Source organism: Mchenga conophoros, linkage group LG1 (genome assembly GCF_057382185.1).
Source record: "Mchenga conophoros isolate Kocher_MC1m ecotype Shallow Benthic linkage group LG1, M_conophoros_male_GT1.1, whole genome shotgun sequence".
Lineage (NCBI taxonomy): Eukaryota > Metazoa > Chordata > Actinopteri > Cichliformes > Cichlidae > Mchenga > Mchenga conophoros.
In genome coordinates, this window is record NC_140526.1 from 38,009,967 (window position 1) to 38,027,563 (window position 17,597).

Sequence of the window (17,597 nt, forward strand, 5' to 3'; positions counted from 1 at the left end):
GCTTCTGCATAAAACTATCTATAGTCATTGTCACAGGAAAAAATTGGCATCAAAGATATCACAATTACCTCATGTGTCAAGTACATAATTTATAGGTGATTATACCAGATTAATGCTTAAAATTCAGAGCATCAGTACAATAATCCAGGAGGTTCACAAGAACTGCTGAATTGTTTCTTTATGAAGAGGAGTAAAATGTATGAATGTTCCTGAGGCTTTTCACTCTGGGCTAAAAAAGACTGTCAGCCGCTTTCGTCCTCTAAATAATCATAATATTCAGCTTTTTAAAAAAAATTCATCTGAACTAATTAGAGTGATGAAATCTGTAGTAATATCCTCCCTTTAAAGTCTTCCAGGCATTGTGAAGCTTTTGGCAGAAAGGAAATCAGTGATAGGAGAAGCTGACGATGATGAAAAGGCAAAGAGGGAGGCAGTAAGACAGCTGGAAGGGTTCACAGAGCGGAGCGAGGCTGCAGGAGGGTCTACAGACAGATGAAAGCCGTCTGTGTTCAATCATCACTATGACCCGGGTCAGGCGGCGTGCAGTAAATATCCAGTCTATGATATACTGTGCAACAATTCTACTTTTCAAAAGTTCATTTTGTTCACTTGTCAGGGAGACGCTGTTTAGTGGCCATGTTTTTGTCCATCCCGTCTACATGCACAGTACTTAGTAACTCCACAAAGAGAGACAGCAAATAAAATATATATGAGATGGACGGACAGAGTCAGCTGGTGATCGCTCTTTTGAAGATGGGATATGAGAAGGTGTGCTCCAGCTTCAGGAGTATCATACTCCTTAACCTCCTTTAGAAGGTCTATGCCACCGTACCAGTCTGCCTGTTTGTTGGATCTCCAATTCAAAGGGAACAATATGTTTTTGTCCCTGTTGTGGAAAACTGGAGCAGGTCTTTAACCTCTCATGGATACTAGATGGTGGGAGTTTGGTGGTCTTGAAGAAGGCAAATGATTGCATGCTGTGGTGTTCCTTCCTGAGTGGGGGGTATCGAGCACATTTTACAGCCTTTCTGTCACAGCTGCAGCCCGGTTTGATTTGCTGACAATCAGACTTGTGCCGACGAGCGTTAGAGTTTAGAGACAGGGCTGCTGTTTATCACAGATTCCATTTTTCAACTTTTATGGACAGAATTTTTTTGGCACGGCCAAAGAGTGAAGCTCTCTTGTTTGGTGGTAAAGTTTTGAAGGATAGGTTTTGCTTTTATCAAGTATGTATGACCCAAAAAAGGTCCCTCATTGCTCCATTGTAATGCAAGTGATAGGTAACAAACTGCAGTGATATGTTCTGCGCATCCCTGCGGTGGTGTAGATATATACATTTCATACATTTTGATTTGATTTTGATTTGATTTTATTGATTAGCATTCAAATTCAAATCTCAGTGAAAACAGTGGAAAAAAAAACAGTGAAAACAGAACAAAAATCTACCATAAAGAAAGAAAGCATGAGACAAGGCTAATCAAAAGGTATTGGCTGAAGCATTTGCTTATTACGCCAACCCTTTTCACAAAATATCTCGAAATATACGAAAAGGTTTTGAGTTAAATCAAGTGGAAAACTGCAGATTCTTGAGTGACAGTGGGAAGATAGTAAGACATGAAAGTAAGTCTTTCTTAAAGAGGGAGGCAGTAAGACAGCTGGAAGGGTTCACAGAGCGGAGTGAAAAGTGAAAAGTGAAAAGTCTTTCTCTTTTACAGTTTTGCAGCAATTTTGGTTGGATTGAACTGTTTGAGGGGTTCTGGCCCCTGAGTTGTACGCTTGACAGCATTGCTTTATAGCAATGAGGACCTTTACACGGATATTCATATGTGTTCACAGCAAGAACCTTTACTTTGGGTGCTATTTTACTGATAATGTGTCAGAAACTGACAGTCAGAAACTTTTACATGGTTCACACAGTGTGCAGGAGCCCAGCTGTCTTTGCAACAGAAACACTCCAACCTGCTCGCTACTTTGACAGCGCTCGCTTCGAGACTGCAGCCTGCCCATGTGTCAGCCTCCAGGGAGGGCAGCCGAGCTCTCTACAGCGCCGCCCTCCCTCTCTCTCAGCCCGGCTTCTTCTCCTCCAAACGGCGCTCCTAGTAGCGACCTGACGGCCGCTCAGCAGTCGCGCTTCTGCCGCTGTTCAAACACACCACCCCACCAGCCGTTCGTGGGGGTTTTGATATTTCAGTAGCAGGCACCAACCACAGGGGGAGATCCGGTTCGTTTCAGGGAGTTTTTGTTTTCGGTTGATGGATGGAGTCGTCCCCGCAGGATTCAGCCAGCGAGGCGAGCAGGAGCGGCTCCGAGCCCGCTACATCAGCGAGCCTGGAGACTCCGCACCTCACACCGCCCAGGACACACAGCTCCTGCGGCTCCAGCTCCTCCGGCTCCAGCTGCGGCAAAGGTAGGACTGCTAATTCTAAAATGATGATTATTGTTATTGATCTCGGCTACATCTGTCACAGCTGTGAGTGTGTTTGAGCTGCAGCAGCAACTTCAAACGGTTTGTGTAGCAGTTTGATGTGTTGGAGCGCAGACATCCACTGACACGTGCACATTAACACCTCTGTGTGAGAACATCACTTTGATGTGGACGGAAAATGTCATGTTGAGCTGAAGGCATTTTATTTAACTTTAATTAATAAATAATAAAATAATCGACTTAAAACGTGAAAGTGAATGAATGTCATACCCTTCCTGTTTGGCCGTTTTGCTATTTTTTTGTTCCAGTGAAAGGAAATCTTTTTTATAAGACTTCAGTTTTTAAGACAAACGTGTTCTCACTGTGTTAGCAGCTTATGTACACCTTTCATGTCAACAATCAGCCCGCTCCAAAAATGTTTTTTCTTTTTACAGGTCAGTAACAAAGAACATGAAGCTATTGAACAAAAGTAGAAATTGTTGATTCATAACAGGAACACAGTGATTTGTGGCTCTTTTGTGGGGTGGCTGTGGCTCAGGTGGCAGAGCAGGTGGTGCTTCACCTGGTGGTTCCATCGCCGTGTGTCCATCAGATATCTTGGGCTAACCCCATGTTTTGTCCATCAGTGTGTGAGTGTTTGACAGAAAGCATAGAAAAAAGTGCTGTGTGTCGTCAGAGTGGAAAAGCACCGTATCAGAACTGGTTCATTTGTTAAACCCTGCTGCTCCAGCTGTGTCATCCAGATTTGAAATTATGAGGCGCAAATGTCAATTCCTTGTCATTTAGAAAATGACAATTTTTGTTGAGAAACAACGATTTGCAAGTTGTTGCAACAGTACATTTAACAAAAGACTGAACTGGAGGCTGTTACAACATTTAAAAAAAGATCGTAAGAGATCTAAATGAGTAAGAAGTAGAGTCAAAGGGACACAAAGAGACTTGAAATAACCAAATAAAGTGACTTAAAATGATCACACAAAGTCTCATGACAAGTCCACATCGACTACAGAGACTTAAAACCCCCAAAACACAGAATCAACCACAAGGAGACTCAGTACAACCCCAGGGTCTGAAGACGGGCACAAAGAGACTCCAAACAACTCCAAAGAATCAGAAAACAGCCAAACATTCAACACAACCACAGAGATTTAAATCAGCGACAGTTAAAAGAACCACAGACTCAAAACAATCAAAGAAGGACTTAAAACGACCACGGAGTCTCAAAATAACCACGAAACAAATACTAAGAGGTTCAAAGTAACAGCTACAGTCTCACAACAGCTAAAACTACTACAAAGACTTTGAAAACAACCACAAATATATTGGTGGATATGTTTTGCAGCAGAATTATATTTTATAAGTTTTTATTATTTGATGGCCACCTAAACAGAGTGTCACGCTCTCACTTCCATGCAGTAATTAATACCAGTGAATGAAGCCATACGTCCCCTGTGAGCAGCTCACGGACCTGACGGCAGATTTTCCTGCTGCTCATTATTGGTATGCAGCCTGGAGAGAGAGAGGCGGTCAGATCGAACTTCATTGAGTTTCTCGGAGCAGAGTCGGTTACGTAACAGCTGTTTGAGGAGAAGGAGAAAAATCACAGTGAGTGTTTGAGCGGTGTTGAAATGGAGACGGGCAGATAGTGTGACTGTTTCTGAGACATGCAGTCAAAGCAGAGCCCTGAGGGGCAGAGTAAACAATGAAAGGTAAATAAAGCCAAATAAATAAAGCCAAGTCAATGGGTCAGATGCTGTGTTCAAGTTTGACTTGTAAAAACTGAGATGACTGTAGGGTGTGTGAATAAGAAAGGAAAGGTTCCCGTTGAGATGCAGAATTAGAGTCTTGATAAGGTGATGAAGCTGGTCCTCCATGAAAGAATAGCGACGGGTCCTCTCAGTGCTCAAAGTACAATTTGTCACTGAATGTCAATCCTGAAATCAGGGACTCGGGATTTCTGGGACTCGTCCCAGCCTGCTGTTCAATCCGAGCACATATTAATGGCTAAAAACTGGTGTGATAACATTTCACATTTGTTTTGTGAAATGAATAATCATGTTCAGGACACAATGTAGACATTTTCTCCTGAGCAGTGCTTACTGCATATTTTTTACATAAAAGGTTTTGCACAGAGTCTTGCTGGTACGCTAGTGCAGCTTTATCCACCCACAGCTCTGTGTGCATCAGTCAGTGTGTGGTGTACAGTAGGTCTTGGTGCAGCTCTCACTGCTTCAGCCTTCAGACACACCTCTGCCAGTGTGGGGAGAAAGAGAGCAATGAATGATTTATCCTACAGTAACTGGAGAACATAAGTAGGACCCGCTGAACAACAAATATAAACAAGTCATATCACATGAATACTTCTTCTCCTTTTTTAAAACATCTTAAAAATTCTGATGGTTTAAGATGTTTTAAGGCAGGGGTGTCCAACTCCAGGCCTCGAGGGCCGGTGTCCTGCAGGTTTTAGATGTGTCCTTGATCCAACACAGCTGATTCAAATGGCTAAATGACCTCCTAATCGTGTCTTGAAGTTCACCAGAGGCCTGGGAATGAACTAATCATCTGATGAAAACGGCGTTTTGTCTATCTTCACATCCACACTATTGTTTTTCATCCACACTGAAAATGCTTATGTTCCCGTACTGCGGATGTGTGAAACATAAGATGATTCAACCTGCCCTTTATTTACTTTCCGGCTCTGTGAAACGTCGCGGCAAAATGTCGAGGTGGAGTTGCTGCGAGTAACACTAGAGCACAAAGTTGCAAAAACGAGTGGGAATATAGACTCACTTTATATATATATAACAAAACAACTGCTGTACGATGCCGTCCGCCATCTTAGTTGAATTGGTCACATGACTGCACTACATGACTAAAATGCGTCATCGTTTTCGAAAGCCTCCGTTTTCGCCGTCCACACTGCGACATGAAAACAGTGTTTTCAAATGTATCCACTTTGGAGGGCGTTTTCAAAAAGCTCGGTTTTGCTTGACCAAAGACGCCGTCTCAGTGTGGATGGAAGGCCGAAACAGAGAGAGAAAGATGCGCTTTCAAACGTATTCGTGTGGACATGGCCTAAAGCCTTCAGGACACCGGCCCTCGAGGCCTGGAGTTGGACACTCCTGTTTTAACGTTTTTGGGCCTTTCAGCCATTACTGCTGGATAAGACAGTGAAGCAGACAGGAAAGGACGAAGAGAAAGTAAAGAGGTCAACATGCAGGAAGTGCATGTCTGTGGTGGCTTTGCAGCATATGGGTGCCTACTCAGCCTGGTAAGCGAAACTAGCGCTCAGTTCAAGATGTTTAATTTTTCTTCTTTTAAATACAAATTTACCTAAGCCTCTCTTGCTTAGGCTTGACTGAATGTCAGTGAAAGCCTGGAATAATTCAATAGCAACCATGCGGGATCACAACCAGAATCAGTGAGCACATTCTGGACGTACAGTCTCAGCGCCTTTCAACAGTACTTACAATAGACTGACACCTTGACTCCTCTGCGCTCACTTAATAGATACTGAATAGGCCATTAAAAGTGACTAGTGATTTTATCACTAGTCACTTCATGCACCACGGGTCCCTGATGATGAGATCATTTTACACTGTGTGTTATGTGTTTACTTTGTAATGTAAAGGTATGTAGACTTTTTAAAAGGCATCTTTAGGTTGAGATAAATCAATCTGGCAATTGCTGTCACGGTTTGAGACAATCATATGACCCCGTATGAGCAAGCACTTTGGCGAAAACTCCCTTTTAACAGGAAGTGCAGAGAGGTCTGTTAGGCTTGACTGGTACACCATAGATCTACACCATATTAAAAACCTAAAACTCAAAAGTTTAACTTCATTATGACAAAGATTCTTTGTGTGATTAAGCAAACTGTAAGCTTTCTTACAGAAGCTTTTCTTACAGCTTCTACGTTAACTCCCTCTGTAAATGTTCTTAGTGATTTATCCACAACAGGGTCTTTTGCCTCTTGTATTCAGAGGCAGAGTACACCATGGACATGTCACCAATACGACCCAGGGCTAACACAGAGTTACATCCACAGACTGACCAGGAACCTAATATGCATCTGTTTGGACTTTGAAAGAAGCTGTTGTACCTGTAGAGAACCCACATACCCACAGGGAGAACATGTAAACTCCACACAGAAAGGCCCGTGACGGTGCTGACCAATCAGAAATGTCCAGTGAATTGTTCATTTATCAACTAGACAGCTTGATTTGGAAACTGTAACTGCTAAACAGTGCTGAGTAACAGTTATAAAAACATGAATTTCACGGCTGCACAAACTTCCTGCATGGTCTGTAGCATGCAGCAGCACATTAATTGTGGTAGTCAGTGCAGCTCACTCCTGTAACTGACGCTTACATAATAACACATCAGTCATGAAATGGTGTGTTAGAGATGGATGATTAAAGCAACTGTGATTTTTAAGTTCGTTATGTGAAATGAATGAATGACTGTGTTAAATAATTTACATCACAATTGCCTGATTGTGGTTTTTGCTGTGTTATCGTGGCTCGTGAGGCGCTTTGACAGTCATTCTGTTCAGGATCCAGCCCCACCAGCGCTCTGCAGCAAAGCAGAATATCCATTCGTTTCATCAGCATGCAAAGAAGTCAAAATAACTGAAGCTGCTTTGGAAACCAAGAAGATATGGATATGAGTTTCTTTAATGTGCAAGTTATAATACAATGGAATAGAACTTTTGATCTAAAACAACAAGACTGGGTTTATTAAAAGTCACTTGAAATTTTACTTGAACCTGACCTTTGACCCCAGAGGTGCTGGTAAACAGACACAACTGCCTTGCAGCATATTTACACAAACACATTTGAGGTGTGACGGTTCATTTGGGCAGAGTGTTGTTACACTGACTGACACCAAGTTTGAGCTTCCACGGCAAAGTGTGAAGAGTTGCAGGGTTTTTATCATTTTCATTTCCTGTGTTGATGCTGATGTAGACTTCATGTCTGGCTTTCACTCCCTTGAAAGGACCTCACAATATTTATCATGCGTTACTAATTTTACAGGCTCTGTCTGTCATTTTTACATTTCTTAATAAGTAGTTTTCTTTTATTCTGAGCCTTTGGCATGGGGGTACAGTGATTAGCAGGAGTGGTTAGCAAGAAGGTCCTGGGTTTGAATCCAGGCTGGGGGCTTTCTGTGTGGAGCTTGCATGTTCTCCCAGCGTCTGTGTGTTTTCTCTCCGGGTACGCCGGCTTCCTTCCACAGTCGAAAAACATACATGGGGTTAAGTTAACTGGTGATTCCAAAATTGAGCACAAGTGTGAATGTAGGCATTAACGGTCGGACGTGGGTGAAGCCTGCCTCTTGCTCTGTGATACCTGGATTAGATTCCTGGCAATCCTGAAATAACTGGATGGATGTTTTAATAAATGGCAATCACACAAAATCTCAAAATCTAGTTGTAGAGCATGTATCTATGGAGCTCTATGGAGAACATGTTGTAGTGCTGCAGGAATGAGCTGTAAAAAAGTGTCGAGACACGCCTCATTTCACTGTATTTTGCTAAGAAAATTGCAAAAATGTGTCAGTATTTGTATGTATTGCAAACATGGAAATTCTGATGATCTTGAAAATCAATATTTGGTCTGACCACCTGTGTTCTTCGAACAGTCTGAACTCTTTGAAGCAAACGTTCCTGTAATATCTTTAATATCCTGTCCAGTTGACCCCACATTGCTTCAACAACGTTAAGTCTGGGCTCTGGGGAGGCCAACCCATGATAGTGTTTCTTTTTGTCTCCTTCTATCCAAGTATGCTTTTATATTGGCAGTATGTATAGGATCACCATCATGCTGAAAATACAGCTTTTGCCAATCAGGTGCTTTCCATCAGTTTTCAGGATTTCCCAAACTACTGCCTGAAACGCAGCTTCAGCCTGTAACAGACCTCCTGCTGTGATGTGCTCTCCTGACCTCCTCTGTGCATACTTGAGACATTTTGAACCAAAATTCAAATGTGGATTCTTTACTCCATAAACCTCGTTGACACTGATTTTCAGTCAGGTTCTTGTGGAACATGAAATACATCAGCTTAGTCTTCCTGTTTTCCTTCTTTACGAACAGCAGCTCCTCCACTGAGACCCTTTTTCATGTGAACAGCCGACAGACGGTCCTGTGTCAGGCCTTTGCTGAATTTCTTCCTATTCCTTAAGAACATGACTTTCAGGTATTGTTGATAGCTGTAGATCAGATTTTAGACCTGATACTGATAATTTGATGTAAATTATTGTAATGTTTTACAATACATCACTGTAACAAAGTCTGTAAAGATACTATTTAAAATGTTTTTGTTGTTAAGTTGTCTGATATTTTCAGTAGTTTGCCCTTGAGTTAGATGCCCTTTTAATGCTTGAGTCATGAGTCACATTCAGTGTTAAGTGGTTTAAAAATCTGAACTGGAAATTAGTGAGAATGCAGCCAATGTCAAGAATAAGAACATTGAAAGCCTGGAGAACTACTCCTCGAGACTAATACAAAAAAATACACAAAGGTCTGGCTGCTTGGAAGCAGAACATAAAGACTTGGGCAGTAAAGTAAGTTTAAACAGTTTTACACTTTGAGTCCCTCATCTCAAAGTCATTGTCTGTTGTTTCCTTTTTGTTTTTTTGAATGTCTGAAATTAAATCAGGATTTCTCCTACAAAATAAAACACACAAGCAAGTGCTCCTAAAATGTGAACCTATTTCTTTTTGGTGTGCAGTTTATCTGTATTTGTTTAGTGTTTGTAAAGTGCACTGAGCCCTGCAAATCATTCACAAGATCATACATTTGGCATTACTATTGAAAAAACATTAAAGCAATAACATATCCTTTAAAAAAAGAACAAATATAATAAAAATATCGACGATAATATTAGACGCTGTCAGATGTCCTTTGTGACCCCAAAGAGGATTTGTTTCTCCAGCTGAAAAAGTGAGTGTAATCCACTACTCTACGAGGCAATTAACAACAAACTGTCAAAATATTTAGAAAACAATGTCTGGAAAATATCAATTTTGGAACCAAATAAACTTTTAGAAGAAACAAGCAAATTTAAGAAGATTTATGAGGATTAAAATTAACTACATTTTCTCACTTTGTACATAAACTGTACAACATTAAAAAAAATGTGCCCAAAATATGGTTGGAATAAAAAAAATGAATTATAATCTTCAATGCCAAGTGAGTGTCCAAAAGTGTAAAGTGTTCAACTCATGTTTGAAAAAAGTTAATTTACGATTTGAAAAGGTCATAAAATGTTACGTATTGGTATAAACAAGGTGCTGCGAATCCAGAAAAGTAACTGAGCTGAAGCACATTTTTCTCATTTAAATCAATTCAAACAAAACGTATGCGTAGTTGAAATAGAAAGCACACACTGCTCAGTCGTACACTCTGGTGGCAGTACTGCTATTTCTGACGGTACTTGAAAGCAGCGGGCGTGTTACGTAACAGGTCTCTGGCAGAAGGGGCACAGAGCCAGAGCCTTCAGTGTGGGAGAGTGAAGGCTTTAAAAACCGAGCTGTGAAGAGCCTTAAAGCTGAACGCTAACTTTCTGACACTCATTTGGGAGAAGAGGAGCAGAGCTCTCATTCTGTGTCTTCTGTCACATTGATTTCACTTTGTTTTGATTTCACCAGCTTTTCTGTTTCCCTTATTTCTGATTACTTAATGTTGCCCCTATATGTTACATATCTCACTGTCTATCTGTTTTTCTGCTGCCTAGCCTGTCCTGTCTCCCCAATGTAAGTTTGTATATTGTATGTATTGTGTGTATGGTCGACTAGGTCTGTCGTTTCAGCTGCAGGCAACTGCAACTGACAAATAAAGCTGATCCTTATCCTTCACATTCATTGTGCTGTGTTTATGCTGTTTTCATGGCTCTTTTATTGGGATGTCAGAAGGTAGAGTGAGTCGCGCACCAATCAGAAGATCAGCGATTTGTTCGCTGGCTTTTCCGTCCTACATGTTAAAGTATGCTTGGGCAAGATGTTGAACCCCAAATTGCCCCTGATGCATTCGTGTGTGTCTTAATGTTAGAAAACTCACTTTGGTATAGGGAGGGGAAAAAGCTCGTGTAATCGGGTGCACACAGCTTGAGTGCTCAGTTAGAGTAGAAAAGTGCTAAACCAGTACCAGACCCTTTACTTGTTGTTAATAATGTTGTAGTGTCATACACTTTTTACCTTTTTACTTGTATGCGGTCTCACAAATGAACAAAAGTGCGTCACCCATTCATATTTTACTCATGGCCAAAGAGAATGCTGCGTTCACCTAAAGATGATAAAATAAAATGTATGTCACATGGATCCAAGTGGACCCTCGTCACGGGTGGGTAATGCAGACCAAGTGTGGGTGCCTGGTCTGAACTGACAAAAGCCTCTTCAGGTAACAACAATGACATATTTAACTACTTGATCAGAAGGTTGAGGGTTCGATTCCCCTGAGGTACCCCTGAGCAAGGTACCATCCCTACACACTGCTCCCCGGGCGCCCAATGGCTGCTTCACTGAGTGAATGGGTTAAATGCAGAGAGGAATCTCCCCACGGGGATCAATAAAGTACACATTATTATTATTGTCACAGACGTTCTGAAACTGCAGGTTTAAAATTCTTAGCCTTCCTCAAAAAGCTGGAGGCACACAAATAAGACCACATCTGTTCGTAGTTTTGTACTTCTGCAGTTGTTTTGTCCTCATATTTTCAGCATTTGTGTCCACAGAGCTTTGATGTCATCATGTCTTTGTCATTTTATCTTCTTTTTTCTCTCCCCTGTTGTCTTCTTTTCCTGTGGGACTGTGATGGACCGAGTTGAAAAAGCAGGAGGAGTCACAGGAATTATTAGAAAAATAGGGTTTTCATTTATTTAACCCCCAAAAATTATATTTACAAAAGTAATAAATGTTGAGCTCATAAGAGAGGTCAAAGAAACAAAACTCAACTCAGGCAAAGGACCGCAAACTTAACCATGCAAAGGACTACCCAATCAAACATGACTGACCTCAACATGAAATGATACACAGGGGTTTATATAATGGCTGATCAGACCACTATGACATACGAAGGGTAAATAAACAAAACACAATCGTAAACAACAAACAATGCAGTATAGTCTGGTTTGTTTATAAACTAAACACCAAAGAAGGAAATCAAAACTACTAAACCCTAAATTCAAATATTTAATTAAGTACAACTACTTTGTTTTTAAATTAAAGAAAACACACATTCTCCCCTTCAGCAGGAAGTGGTGGTGCGGTCCAATTATCCCTCTTTGCATTTAGTGGTTTCAAACCCTGTCCACCACCTTTTGTCTGGCAACTCCCAGGGATGATGGCAGGTAAGAGTAAAAGAATGCGAAAAGCAGCGGCGGCGGGGCAGGTGAAGCAACTCCAGAGGCCGAAGGGCAGCGGTGGCGGCCGGCCACGCGGCAAGCGGTGGCGGCGCCAGAGCAGGTCCGGAGGCCGACCATGCGGAAGGCAGCCCGGCGACGACCTTGTTCAGGGGGCCGCCCTAAAGACCTGGAAAGTATAGATGGCATGATACCACTTTTTTATGTCTGATACCAATATCATAAATTTGGATATCTGCCGATACCGCTATAAATCCGTGTGTTTTTTAATCAATAAAATGTTCTTTTTAAATATCTTGCTGCATTTTGTATAAGTTGATACTCAAGTTTAAAAAACAAAAGTAAACTAAATCTATTTTGTTATACCTGTATGCAAAAAATACACTGCAAAATACAAATACAAAAATATTTCATAGTTCAGCAAAACTGATCAATCTAAGAAACTTAAACCTGCACCATCCTCCCTGTTCTGGTATTTTAAAGAGTAAGCAACCTAACTAATAGGGTTGCCAACTCCCAGCAAAAAAAAAAAAAAAAAAAAAGGGAACCACCCCCCACCTCATGATGCTTAATCGACATAATCAACTGTAATTTAATGCACGTGTAAAAAAAAAAAAAAAAAAAAAGCACGGAAATCAATAATTTTTCTACAATAATTAAATAGATTCAACATCTTTCTTCAACAGAACTGCAGACTGCACAGATGGTATCTTCCCAAAGGAAAAAGTACTATAGCTTACTAGGGTATATTAGACTTAATAGTTACTATATACAATAATGGACTTCTATACATGTTACATCAGATGAAAACTTTGGGTGTAAGATTCGGATAATTATTTATTAAAAGTTATACATTTTAAATGAGAATAAGAAAGAAAAGTATGTCTTTGTGCCCCCTTTTCCCTGTTCATGCCGTATTGGCCCCCCTGGCTAAACTTTGCTAGATCTGCCCCTGCACAGTTACGTCAGCTACGTAGAAAAGGCTCCTGGTGTAGAAAGTAATATTAAATAAATTCTAACAACAGATTATCAAGCTTAAACGTGCTGCTGTTGTTCAGCCGCTGGTTTCCTCTATCTGGTGCAAAGTGGGCCAAAAACAAACAAGAGAGACGGGTGACAGAAAAGCCGATCAGCTGATCATTAATCAGTTTCATGATTGAAGTAGTAGCAGCAGAGGGAGGGAGAGAGAAGAGGCAGTCGCTCCCAGTATTCGCTGGGAAATGCTTTACAAGCATTCAGAGATGAAGTTACACACTTGCCTTACTTCTCTCTGGGATAACTTTCTCGGAGATGAAATGCTGGTTTGGCAGCGTGAAGCGAGGATCCAAATGCTCAACCAGACCGCCGACAGGTCTCGCATGCCACAGCCGCTCTATCACGAGACGCATACTCCTCCGACGTGCTAAGGTTATGAGCCGAGTTACGCCATGTCGCAAGTTTTGTAAGGTGCTTTTGTGATATTGAATGGATTGGACATCCGATCCAGTAATTTAAGTCAGTATCAGATCTATACCGATATGTAATATCGGATCCGTCCATCTCTCTTTTTTTTTTTTTTTTTTTTTTTTTTTTTTGTAAGCACGCACTTTATTTTAGTTTGTTATTACCGGGGAAATAGTTTGTACTTATTTTATTGTGTTAAGTACATTTCTTGGCAGCTGCAGTGTTTCAAATATACAATTTTGTGCACTGTTACTCTGGTGTGGTTCTTCCTTATTGATGTTTATGCCTTGGGCTCCTGACGATCCCAGATTCTCTGGTGTTGGCCTAGTGACAGTTTAGTTGTTCTTCTTTTTCTTTTTTTTTTGCCTGTCCCGTTTGGCTCTTTTGCCATCAGAATTGTTGTCTAAAGGCAAAGAAAGATGCCCAACGGATTTACTTGACCAAATTGACCATCCCAGCCTTGCCGTAATGGTCCATTTGATTCACCTTTTATTGTTTATTTTATTTTCACTTACTGAATACGGGACAGACTTGACTGCGGGAAAGAAGGGGAGAAAGAAAGAGGGAAAGAGAAACAGCTGAGAAGAGGGACGGGGGAGAAGGGCAAAAAACAAAAACCAACAGAATGGGCAGGGAAAAAAAATGCATATATCGATCACCTGGATCACCTGCTGAGAAAGAAAAAAGAAAACAAGCAGAAGAGAACAAGAGTAATAGAATAAACAACATCACAATGATATATGGGAATATGACAGTAAATACTAAATATTAAACATTATTGTGCAGCACATAAGATCAACAGAACACAGTGTGCTTTGAGGTAGGAGCCAAAAAGGGTGTCGTTTGTGGGTGTGATCACCCGTGTGTACACCTGTGAGCATGGACGCGCTTGGTTTTTTTTTTTTTTTTTTTTTTTTTAAAGGTTCCTTCATGTAATGATCTGCTAGAGGGTGTGGGGGGGGCCACAGCCCCGTCCTCCAGGGCATGAAGCAGGTATGGAGGAGATCAAAACTCCAGACAAGAGGTCCCCAGAACACAAGAGACCATGGAAGACCAACAGAGGGGCAGCCGCGCCACTGTCCCAGAAAGAGCTGAGGAGAGTCCCAGATGAGGGCTCACTCAGCAGCCGCGGAGCAGAAGCCAGGGGGGGTTGCAGTGACGCGCCCGTGAGCTCCGCCGGCAGCCAGCCGTGCCTGAGTGACCGAGCCCCAGGCCGAGAGGCCGGGGGCACCCCACCTCCGAAGTGGCCCGAGCGAGCCCCAGGCTCCAGGCCCCGATAAGCGGCAGCCAAGGAGTGAGCCGGGGTGTACCTGGATGCCCACCCCCAGACACAAAGAACCACCAATGCACCGATATCTGAGGGAGTCCGCCACTGGCAGGGGAAGTGGTGGTGGGGGGAGATAGACCTCCAAACCTTGGAGGGCCTGAGATGTCCCCAGAGAGGTGGCGTCTGATACCCAACCTGACATATAGACACAGACATACAGGCACACACAAATACAAACATCCATTCCCACCCTCGTCCATCTCTACTGGAAAGTGGCCAGCAAAGGCGAGGTGGTTCAGGCCGAACTGGATCGGACAGTGGTGTAGATGTGGCAGAGGCAGGACCAGGTGAGGCAGAGGCAGGACCAGGCGAGGCAGAGGCAGGACCAGGTGTGGAAGCCAGAGGCAGAGGCGCTGCAGGCGACGGCATGGAAGCCGCAGGTGGATGCGCTACAGGCTGGATAAGATCCCTTGGACCCTCCAGCAGAGACAGACGAAGGCTGAAGCAGCCCCTCGGACCCTCCAGCGGAGACAGATTGCTGAACGGGCCCCTCTGACCCTCCAGCGGACACGAGGAAGTGCTGGACGGCCTCTCCAGAACCCCCAGTGGATGAGGCAGACGGCGGCGTGGGAGCCACGGAGTGAATGATGGGCTCACCCGAGCTTTCAGCAGGAGCTGATGCAGGGCCAGAGGGTATTGGGACCCCTGGCCAAATGTGTAGCTGACCAGGTGGGTGAATGTGTAGCTGATTAGGAGACTGAACTGTTACAGGGGACAGAACTGAGGGCGACTGCACAGGGGACTGGACTGAGGGCGGCTGAGCTAATGGTTCAGGTGCAAATGGAGCTGCTGATGAAAGAGTTAATGGCTGAGCTACAGGGAGCCGAGCTGAGGACTGAGCTACGGGTAGCGGGGACACTGGTGACTGAACAGGTGGCGACTGAGCTGCTCACTGTAGTGATGGTTGGTGTGGACGTAGGACAGGTGGTGGTGTTGGTTCCTCTGAGTCTGCAATGACGATGAAGGGTGCAGGCACCTGCTGGACACCAGCCGCTCCCACCTGAGGAGTAGGTACATGTGCAGAGATCGGCTGGGTCCTGGTGGGCCTCACCTCAGGGGTTGGCACAGGTTTCGGCAGCGACTGGGAAGCTGCTGGCCCCCACCTGAGGAGCTGATACGGGTGCAGGGGCCAGCAGGGCCTCAGCCGGCCTGGAAACCGGAGCGGGGGCCAACTGGGACTCAGCCCTCCCCGCCTGAGAAACAGAGACAGGTGCAGGGGGATGCTGAGCCATAGCCGTCCCAAGAACTGGAGCACAAAGAGACAGAGGAGCTGGCTCAGAAAGACCATTCCCCGTGCGACAAATTCTCTGCTCAGAATGAGCAGATGAAAAACAGTCTCTTTGGTCCACAGGCTTAACATAAACAGTCTCAGACAGTATTACTCCCGGCTCAGAAGGAACAGGACCCAGACAGTCTTTTATGTCCTTTGGGCCAGTAGAAGTGGCCTCCATGGAAACTGTCTCACAGTTTACACTTTCAAAGATTACAGAACCTGAGTTAGCTGACCTAGACTTTAAAAACACTGGGTAAACAGATGCCGAGTTCACCTCAAAGTGAACAGCCTCAGAGGAAACTGTTTTTTTACCAGCAGAAGGGGCACTGGATTCTCTGTCTCTTTTCACGGCAGGACCTGAGGTTGCATGCTGAGTAGAGGCAGGAGACGAACAGTCTTTTATATTCACTAAACCAGAATTATCACACATGAAAGGCTGATTCTTTCTCCAGGCTGAGAGGGAGTAGGACAAACGCAGTTCTGTAACATAAAATTAGCCCCAGGAAGGGGAGTCTCGAGCTGAGCTGCCATGGAGACATTAACAGTCCCAGTAGCTACAACTAGTTGGGAAGGAGCAAAACAAAATGGGTTGTTAGACTCCACTGAGCTGGCACTGGTGTGAAAAACAGTCCCCAAACTTTCTGAACTGGAACCAACAGTCCCAAATGTAACGGCATCAACGTTTTCAGGCTCAGCAAGTGAAAAAAAAAAAGAGTCCCTCTCACTCACCACGTTTGGCGGCTCGGAGGTACTGGAAACCGGTCATGAAGAGGGGCGCCGGCGGCGTGTATGCTGCTTACCCCTGGAAGGGTGAGCTGGAGTGTCCTGGGACGTTATATTTGGTCTTCGAATGGCTGCAATCCAGGCCATCCGTCGGCTCTTTGTTACTTCGGAAACACAGCTTGAGCAATTTCTCTTCCACTACGGAATCCGATAAAAACCGATCTCTTTACCCGTCGGCTTCCCATGGCTGTCATGTCACCGGCTATTGCAGTGAAAAATACAACAGCTTCTTGCCATTCTTTGTGTTTCTTTTTATCGCTGTGTGACTGTTTTCTTGTGCCTGCGTGCGCTAGTACCGCTTGCCACTGGTACCTACAATCCTTTCCGGTTTTGACGTCACATTTTCGATCTCTATGAGTGAGGAGGGAAGACACGGGGAGCACAGCTGAGGACAATTATGCATAACAAGACAGGGAGGATATGTAACTGAAAATGCTAACCCAAGATGTGGACCTTAAACGTAACACAGGAAGAACACAGAGACACAGACAGGAGGGGAGAGAGAGAGAGCACGGGGAGAGCACAGACATCATGGGCTGGGGAAACATGGGATAGAACACGAGAACCAGGCACAGGAGCTCAGAACTATATGAAGACAAATACACAGAGGGAGACATAGGAGCAATTACACCAGGAAATCTGACAACAAATAGCTAAACATAACAACCTAGAGACTAAACCATTAAACTAACAAGGTGTACTCAAACCATAATACAAAATAACAAAACACAAAAACTGAAACCGCTGGGTCATAAGACCCAGGATTGATGTAAGGATGTACTGAGAATACAGATGCTGCTGGGCAGTGGTGGTCCTAGCCCTTTTGGCGCCCTGGGCAAACACTTCCTTTTCAACTTTTCTTGTCCATCTTCCATTGGTTTTAATTTTGCACTCCAGTATGAACACCCATCCCCCAACCCGAGGATCACCACAACATAACCTAATAGACCTACACCTTAGTTCACAGATTTACTGTGTTTAGGGTT

General features: G+C 43.5%; 1 protein-coding gene across 1 annotated transcript in view; it reads left to right on the plus strand.

Moving 5' to 3' along the window:
* Positions 1–2,075: 2,075 nt before the first annotated feature.
* The window catches only part of LOC146583786 (nuclear receptor ROR-alpha A-like), a 175,467-nt gene continuing 159,945 nt past the window's right edge, over positions 2,076–17,597 (plus strand). The window contains exon 1 of the mRNA XM_085277493.1: positions 2,076–2,407. Within this exon, the coding sequence (XP_085133619.1) occupies positions 2,257–2,407 (151 nt within the window). The 5' untranslated portion in view covers positions 2,076–2,256. The remainder of the gene's footprint in view (positions 2,408–17,597) is intronic.